The 10,664-nt window shown below is 25.5% G+C and overlaps 1 protein-coding gene across 1 annotated transcript in view; it reads right to left on the minus strand.

Moving 5' to 3' along the window:
• LOC107443018 (cytochrome P450 3A9) overlaps positions 1–10,664 on the minus strand; it is a gene marked incomplete at its 5' end in the record, with an annotated part of 37,401 nt that overhangs the window by 22,016 nt on the left and 4,721 nt on the right. Inside the window, 3 exon segments of the mRNA XM_043051578.2 lie at positions 2,387–2,503; positions 5,051–5,147; positions 7,983–8,035. Of these exon segments, the coding sequence (XP_042907512.2) occupies positions 2,387–2,503; positions 5,051–5,147; positions 7,983–8,035 (267 nt within the window).

A 10,664-nucleotide genomic window follows, 5' to 3' on the forward strand; every position in this document is an offset into this window, starting at 1 on the left:
CTAGATTTGGCATGTAACATTTTTAGCGGCAATCATTGGTCGATTTTCTAGCGTTGCCATTCGGGGAGTTGTAAAGAGGCTTTTTTTGTCGCCGTGTAAGAGAAATAGTAACGTAAACAAAACAAAACAAACGTTGCCATCGGCGGAAAAGAAATTCAGCCGAAATTTGGGAGCCACGTAAGAGAATTATATATATTAGATTTGAAGAGATATTGGCTTACATGTAGAGATATTCATTTAAAACCAGAGATATTCACTTACATATGGAGCTTTTGGTTTCAAAACTTGCTCGCTTCATCACCAGAAACGTTTTCACGAAGAGAAAAAAAATTATCCCCATCGAGTCAATCAAAATTGCTTAAACGTTATTGTAATGGACGAAAATTCATGTTTGTCTTAAGGAGTTCTTATTTGTCAAAGTTAAAAAAAAATTACCCCCAAAAAGTCTTTAAATATGCTTATTATCAATGGTCATTAGATTTTAAATTTTACACGAGCCGTGCTCAATTCGCTGGTTTCAGAAGTTGCAACCAAATGTAGCAACAGCATTAAATATTTTAAACTATTATTATTGTTGTTTAAATTTCAGAAATATTTCAAACTCTTTTTTGGTTTTGAAATAATTTTCAAAAATTAAAAAATAGTTTCGTATAAAAATTGTAAAAGGGGAGGATGTATGGGAGTTGCTTTGATCAGAGCATTAGTATTGTGGTCGATTTTACTATGCCAAAGCGAAAAATTTACGACGAAAGGGCCGAATTTTTGCTCAAATATATTTCAGAAAGTTACGAATCTATTTCAAACCGATTTTTGTTATATAGCTAAGAAAACATTTACAATGCATTGTTTATTTACTTAAAAAAGATGATTTTACATTTTTATTGAATCTGAAAATGGTGTCTTGCGGATTTTTACGCAAAAAAATCTATTGTTGAACCAAAAGTTAAATATTATAAGGTTCTTTACAGTTTAATATTATTAAAAAGTTAAGAACTTAATCGGATGAGAAGTTTCTGAGATATTGAGTCAGAAATTTTCCTTTCTAGCACTAGTGAATGGAGAAAAAATGTTGGTAAAATTACCGTACTACTATATGGTGATGATATTTCTGGTAAAATCCCTCTGGCAATTTTCGTATTAAAAAATGTACGGTAATTTATTTACATTTGGTAATACCTTCGTTCATATAGTAATTCTGTTCTTCAAAATTATACTTCTTATTACCGAATATTCAGTAAAAGAAAGCAGAACTGAAAACTAAATTTAACCTTATAATTTTTATGCAATACTTTAAGGTATGGTAAAAAAAATTTTTCTTATCGCATATTACAATAAAATGTGGTCTACATTTTACTGTTAATTTTACCAAAATCATTACAAGAATATTTCTGTAAAAATTACCGAGAATTTCGATATTTCCATAGACACAAAAACGCGAAATTTTTTTTACCATATTCTGTTAGTCTTTGCCACACTTTTTTTTCTTAACGTGGCAGAAAAAAAATTAACTATATGGATTCGCAGACAAACATTTGGCTAACAAAGCAAACTAGCAAACAAACATTCGGCAAACAAAATTTAATTCTTTTAATAAATTAAGATTGATTTGATTTTGATGCCAAGAGACAATGAATCATATTGAAAATCAGGCTACGAAAAATCTTAAAATTTTTACCTACCTTGCTGGGCGTATTAGCCTATAGAATACATGCTCAAACTTTTTTATTGAAAGCATATTAATTATAATGCATAAATTTCAGCTATACAGAGAGACACTAAGAGTATAAAATAGGTACAAATTTAATAAAATCACCTTTTAAAAATTACATGCTCTGAGATCCATTAAAGATTTACATTACCTTACTTTCCATTTAAGATTTCAAACAGATGTCAAATATGAACTATAAATGATATTAATCTCATTTATGCTTTCACATGTCAATTTCTGGTTAAGTATTCCCACTATAGCCCGTTAAGAGCCAGCTGGATCATGGAGATTAAGACTCCAATAGAATAATTATGTGGTCAGCATTGCGCACAGGCCGTCTTTACTTCCCAGACCAGCTGGTATCCATCAATTTCAAATTCTACATTATATAATTTTTTATGTATAGCGATTAAGGTATACTTTTTTATAGCAAAAATAAGCACGAATAGGAAAATAAAAGGAAATAAGCAAATTTTGTTTAATAAATTTTTAATTTAACCAAATTTTGAGAGGGTGTTTTAAAAATATAACAGGGCATTTTCGAATAAATAAGTCGCATGTAAGGAACGGTCATAAAAATACGTACCCGATTGGAAATTTTACATGTCTCCGATATGTGGAACAATACAATTTTCAAGTTTCGTTGACAATATAATTTTAGCAGTCTTACAAACTTACCTTTTTGAGTTTGCCGGTCGAAAATGTTGGAGAAACAACCATTCTAATTCGTTTCCAATCTTCTCCCCCAACAATTATCAGCATTTTTTCAAGTAATTCTTCTCCTGTTCCGAAATCCTGCAAAAATATTATGAAACAGGTCTTAGGCAGGGAAGGAGGGTACAAAGTTTATTTATTAATTATTCGACAAAGAGCGTTTATCAAGGTCACGAAATGTTGTGCTCCTCAATGTAAGTTAGGGAAAATCTTGCAAAGTAAATCAGTAAAATGTTTAATTTTAGGGAATGAGGGAAATCGTAGTAATAGTAATTGGTTTATTAAATAGGTCGCACGATTCCCACAAAGAGCAAAGGGCAAAATGTCTTACTTTTAATTATTGCATACTTTAGCCAAAAATAGATTAAAAGACAGGATGTGAATTTAAAAGTGTGAGAAAGCGTTTTGTTTTGACTAATAAATTAAGAAAAGGATTTACAGAAAAGGAATAACATAAAAAGATTAATTCAAGCTTTTTATGTTACATACTTTATATATACATATATATATNATATATATATATATATATATATATATATATATATATATATATATATATATATATATATATATATATATATATATATATATATATATATATATATATATATATATATATATATATATATATATATATATATATATATATATATATATATATATATATATATATATATATATATATATATATATATATATATATATATATATATATATATATATATATATATATATATATATATATATATATATATATATATATATATATATATATATATATATATATATATATATATATATATATATATATATATATATATATATATATATATATATATATATATATATATATATATATATATATATATATATATATATATATATATATATATATATATATATATATATATATATATATATATATATATATATATATATATATATATATATATATATATATATATATATATATATATATATATATATATATATATATATATATATATATATATATATATATATATATATATATATATATATATATATATATATATATATATATATATATATATATATATATATATATATATATATATATATATATATATATATATATATATATATATATATATATATATATATATATATATATATATATATATATATATATATATATATATATATATATATATATATATATATATATATATATATATATATATATATATATATATATATATATATATATATATATATATATATATATATATATATATATATATATATATATATATATATATATATATATATATATATATATATATATATATATATATATATATATATATATATATATATATATATATATATATATATATATATATATATATATATATATATATATATATATATATATATATATATATATATATATATATATATATATATATATATATATATATATATATATATATATATATATATATATATATATATATATATATATATATATATATATATATATATATATATATATATATATATATATATATATATATATATATATATATATATATATATATATATATATATATATATATATATATATATATATATATATATATATATATATATATATATATATATATATATATATATATATATATATATATATATATATATATATATATATATATATATATATATATATATATATATATATATATATATATATATATATATATATATATATATATATATATATATATATATATATATATATATATATATATATATATATATATATATATATATATATATATATATATATATATATATATATATATATATATATATATATATATATATATATATATATATATATATATATATATATATATATATATATATATATATATATATATATATATATATATATATATATATATATATATATATATATATATATATATATATATATATATATATATATATATATATATATATATATATATATATATATATATATATATATATATATATATATATATATATATATATATATATATATATATATATATATATATATATATATATATATATATATATATATATATATATATATATATATATATATATATATATATATATATATATATATATACAGTTGAAAGAAGCAATGGAAGAATATATATATATATCTCCTTTCCTTTAAAAATAAATCTTTAGTAAAAATGCTTAACGCGAACGAGTTTAACTAGAAAAATAGAAGTAAAAGTATATTCCAAGTATTAATAAAAAATATTGTTAAAGTCAAGTGATAATTTGTCTAAAAAGAAATTCTGCAGTATAAAAGAAAATTCAATATAAGCGAAGAAAAAATTAAAAATTGCGATTTTTATATATTTGACACTTTTGAATGATAAGTGCCCTATCGCAATTTTTTCTTCTCCAAAAATCAAATGTTGCTTTATCAGTTTCCTAGAATTCTATTCTAGCGTTCTTAGCATTAGCAACGGGAAAAAAAATCGTTGTCAAACCACTTTTTTCGAAATCTATCGTGAATTACTTGTGCTGTTTTCTTTCAATTGCCCAGCAGAATTCTGAATAATTCTTAATAATACTTACTGTATGATCTAGGAAGGATTGAAAATCTTTCACATATATGTCTCGCAAAAGTTCTGGCTCTGCTATCATTAAAGCGGGATTATTTCCATCATAGTACCTATAAATATTGCTCCTACATAACTCATTCATACGATAAATATACTTTTTAAAAATGAAACACTTTAGCAACTGCCAATTGTTGGCCAAGTAGTTTATGTTATGGAGGTTAACCATTTGAATCAGATTTTTTAATAAACATATTTTTCAAACTGTTTTCATTATTTTGCATTAAGTCAAAACACATTTTAATAATTTATGGTTATGAAATACAGCATGAAAGGCTGGTGTCTTTTTCTGCGTTAAAAGTGCAATCTTCCAAATACGACTTTTTCAAACAATAGTTTTTGAAATTTGTATTTTTTTGCAGTTATTTAGATCTAACAGAATCAGTTATTCATCATTGAAATTTATTTAATTTACGAAATTAAATATTGATAAATTTTTGAACACGAATGAAAAAAAAATTCAAACTACTTCTTTTCGATTTTATATTTTAGTACTAATATAATTCCAATAATCTAACAGACGTTTTTTAAATTTCTATTAGAATGTTTTTTATAATTAAAAAAAATACCAAAATTTATTTCTGCTTGGAATTAGAGCGTCTGAAAAAAATATATAACAGATATATATAACAGAGACATGAGGACATGTTCCATAAGGGTTATTATTACACAATTCTGATACCCACAGCTCAGATGGTGGTCATATTATGGTCAGTATTACGCACCGGCTACCTTTACATTCTGAAAAAGTTAATTCCCATCGAGCTGATGCTAGGTGGGCTTTAAATCATTACCGATGATAGAACCCTGATTAATTGTGACATAATTAATTGCTTTGTCGAAGTCTTATAAATATGCATGGTGTATAGGGTGCAAAATTAAAGAAGCAACGATTGAATTTCAACCAATTAGAGCAGGATATTAACGTTTCGAAAGTCTAACCTTAAAAATTGTTAATCAGAACAGATGATTTACGAAATCAGACAAAAAATGTACTCTCTTTGAATAGGCATACTTTTCACACTTGAAAATAGGGTATACTTAATGTACAATGCAGAAAGAAAAGAAAAATAAACGGACCACCCTGAATAAGTGTTGATCTAATGGTCGGATCTTCGCGCGTTCTAGGATTCAAGATCTCAAAAATGCTAATTAATTTCTGCAGACGATACTTCAAGTTCCGAAATCAGACACAAAAACGTACCTTCTCTGAATATACACATTTTTCGACAAATTTGGATTACTAGAAAAATTTCTGTGCACAATTTTAAAATTTGTTTATTTCAACGAATTTTATAATTGTGCGCAACCATTTTTCAATTCGCTTAAAAAGTTATCGAGTTATGGCGAAATATGCAGGAAATAAAATTATTATTAAGAAGTCTGAACTTTGAACTGCTCTATTGGGACCATATTTCCTATATTGTAGTAATACCCTATATTAGCGGGGGTAGGGGGGGAGGGGTCTAAAATCCGAAACCGCCAAAAAAAGGGATATTTAATCAGAGAAAATACGTTTTTGTGTCTGATTTCGTAACTTAAATAGTCGTCTGCGCTAATTAATTAGCATATTTCAGGTCACCATCTTGATTCATGAAGATTGAGTCCTAGAACGTGAAAACTTGATCAATAGATCAAAGGTTATTCAGGGTGGTCCGTTAATTTTTCTGAGCTCTGTATGTATGAATAAAGGTAAACAATGCGAATGAAGCCTAAATAGTAGCACAAAAATGGACACACTATAGTTTCAGTTCTATAAATAAGAACATTCTGTGACAAAACATACAATGATATATGCACATTCTGTGTTCCGATATTGAAGAATGTTCTTGTCTATAGAACCGAAACTATAGTGTGTCCATTTTTGTTCTTTCATTATTGCTTTATTCACGTTTAGTTCTCAGCATACTGTTTATTGGCGGACTCTTGACTCTCAAAATATGGATAATAATTGCAATTTCGAAAATATGGCTCCAATAGTTTAAGCTGGAGTGGGGTCGAAAATTTTGATGCCTAATACTAATTTCACTTTTTGCGTATTTCGCAATTTCAAATAAGTCGTATTTTTAAATATTTCCTTCTCGAGAACTAATAGACTTATTTGCTTTCAAATTTCGGTTTTTAAACTATGTATGTAAAAATTTGTTTACTTTAAAATTTAATCTCGTTAATAAATTTAATTAAAATTTAATTTAAATCTCGTTAATAAATTAAGTGCTAAACATTAATAAATAATTATAATTGATTGTATTTCAGTGCAATTTTCTTTGGATAAGCCCATTTTATAATCGTGTGCAAAATCTTTTCTTGCGCTTCATTTGTTCTAGCGATAAAATAAAATACGCAAAAAGTAAAATTAACATCAAGAAGTCCAATCCGTTGACCAATGTGACAAAATTATAAGGACCATATTTTCGATATACCGAGTAAATCCCCCCCCCCATATTTTGGATGGAGTAAATCCCCCCCAAAAATCCCAATCCATAGAAAAAAAGGCACGTGTATTGAAATAAAGTACGTTTTTGAGTCTGATTTCGTGATCCTTGAACTAGTAAGATGAAGTCCTAGTGTTCTTGAGTTAGTATTCAGATTGTATTCTAAGAGCAACACTTTTCCTATGGAAATTATGGTTTATGCAACACTCATAGAAAAACCATATCAAAATTGTTTAATAAGCTCTTCACTATACTAACTGCTGAGTGGGAAGAGGCAACATTAAAATTATTTTTTAGGAGGAGGGGGAACAGTTCGGTCGAATTACTTTAATGTGATTAAAAAATTTCCCTTACTTTTCAGTCTTATTATTAACTAGTTGTAATTCATATAATTATAAAGACACTTCTATTTAATTATAGCATAATGTAACGATAATTTAACATATTACATACCCGTAGATTCTGCCTGACTTCTTAAGATTTTCAAAATCCAACACTTCAAAGCCCTAAAAATAAATTGATCACATTATAAACAACCCAATGAAAGTTAAGTTTTGAGATATTCATGTCAATAAGATTTTTTAGTTTTAACTTGAAAAAAATCATATGAAATGAATATTAAACAAAAGTTACGTATTTTTATTCTGAAAAAAATTGGCGCCTTAATTTTTTCAGGAACTTATTTGAAAGTATAATATTTTGTTACTACTTCTTACTTTTATTTTTGAAGAATTTCAAGAATGTCAAAAATAAGGACCAACTACTGAAGGGATTCGAACCCGGTTCACCTCATTGGAAGGCGAACGCTCTATCCCCTGAGCCACATGATAAATATAGTTAAAAAAGTTACAATTCATATAGGCCGGGATATCCTGGTTAGTAGAACGTTGGGCTTTTGTTCGTGAGTTCGAATCCCACCGGCCGGAGAATCCACGTTTTTTAAAATGGTCACTGGTGCATGTTAAATCTGTCGGGTACAAAGTTCTCCATGTTCTCATAACAAATCATATCTCTGGGGGTACTGAATTGGAGAGTGATAGTTCTCTGGTGCATGTCAAAATTGCGATCTGGAGATGAATGAATGGATGTATGAATGGACACGCCCTATAAACGAGCTGTGACGTAGGGGTGTTTTAGAAGTCAAATTATTGGTAACCGATGGCGATAAAGGAAAGCAAGAACAATCGCAGCCCTTGCCTTAATGGCCTACGACAACATCTAATATGAAATGAATAAGTTTTTAAACACTTGACACTGAAAAAAGTAAAGCGTTTGATTTTATGTACATATTGCATCGTGATCATTATTTAGCGTAACTATGATGCTAATTAACAGCTCATGCAAACAAAAGTTTCAATATTTAAAACAATACTGATTTCTTGTGTCTTATTTTACGACGCGATTAAATATTTAATTACATAATAAGCTCTGTTATTGTTGCAGTATTTACCAAATTTTTTTTATTCATTTATCAAATTATCATAACATCTTAAAACGGCTGATTTTCCTCTCTCCTCCTTATTCGAAATTACTAATAAATTATGGTTTTATTATTATTACTATTATTATTTAGTTACTCTGATTAAAAACAAAATTAGCACCTTTCCTTTTTTTTCTTTATAACAATTAATCTAGTCCGGTTAAAAAAATATTTCATGAATAAATAAATATAGGTTAATATTCCTATAACGTTACAAAATTTATCGCAAAAGAATAATAAAATATGCCATTTTTAATTTAAGAATTACTTTGCTTAGAAAAGAATGTTTTAATTTTCTAGTATGATTTTTATAGAATTGTTCTAATAAAAAATAACTAGTATCAATTAAATAAAATTCCCTCACCTCAGGATTTAATTAAAATTCGTAATTACTCGTATATCAAGATTTCCGCGATCACATTAATTTAAAGTAGAGTTTTAAAAATCTTAAAATTAAAACGCAATATATATGTCACTTAACATCTCTGTATAAAAGTAATTTAGTGGAAGATTTCTCAATTCATCATTCAAACATTCTATGACATGATTACTGCATTATTGATCGGAATCGATCATTTTTAGAATCTTGTGAGAATGACGCACCAATAATTGCGAAACTACAAAAGTCCGCCTTACAAAATTTGTTACTGCATTTGATTAAAATAATAAATTAGCATGTAATCCTTGAATTAATCATCACAAACATTTGATAAAATAAAATTCCAGTTGAGTTTTTTTTTCATTGAATGAATGCCCAAATTCCAGTGGGTAAAGCAATATGCCTGAACCATATATATAATTAATAGATGGTCCCTAAATTGGAGCTATCAATATTTTGCGATTTCTACTAGCATTACTAATTAAAAAGATGTCAGATTAAAAATCCAAGTCTTTTGATTCTTCAAATCTATTTTTAAAAAAAATCCGTATTAGTATTCTTGGAAAATAAGATTTTATAAACGCTACCAAAAAACAGGAATGCCAGAACAAAATGATAAAGATCAGCACAAATGAGGACATAACATTTTTTATCAGGAAATTCAGGAATAAAAGGACAACTACGAACTTTGCTATAGGTTCTCAAAGTTCTTGGAGACAGTGCTTGGAAGTCAGAAAATTTATCCCTATAGGTTCTCACGGTTCTTACAAATCTATGATTGTGGAAAAGTGAATAGTGGAAAAGTGAATAGAGGATTAAATTAGTTTTGCGATACGAACTTTGCTGTAGTTTCTCACAGTTTCTAGAGACAGTGCTTGGAAGTCAGAAAATTTATCCCTATAGGTTCTCACGGTTCTTACAAATCTATGATAGTGGAAAAGTGAATAGAGGATTAATCTAGTTTTGCGATACCACTTCAATGCTGTGATATCAGAAAATTTATCCCTATAGGTTATCACGGTTCTTACAAATCTATGATAGTGGAAAAGTGAATAGAGGATTAAATTAGTTTTGCGATACCACTTCAATGCTGTGATATCAGAAAATTTATCCCTATAGGCTCTCACGGTTCTTACAAACCTATGATAGTGGAAAAGTGAATAGAGGATTAAATTAGTTTTGCGATACCACTTGAATGGTTGGATATCAGAAAATTTATCCCTATAGGTTCTCACGGTTCTTACAAATCTATGATAGTGGAAAAGTGAATAGAGGA

This window comes from Parasteatoda tepidariorum, chromosome 5 (assembly GCF_043381705.1).
Source record: "Parasteatoda tepidariorum isolate YZ-2023 chromosome 5, CAS_Ptep_4.0, whole genome shotgun sequence".
NCBI lineage: Eukaryota > Metazoa > Arthropoda > Arachnida > Araneae > Theridiidae > Parasteatoda > Parasteatoda tepidariorum.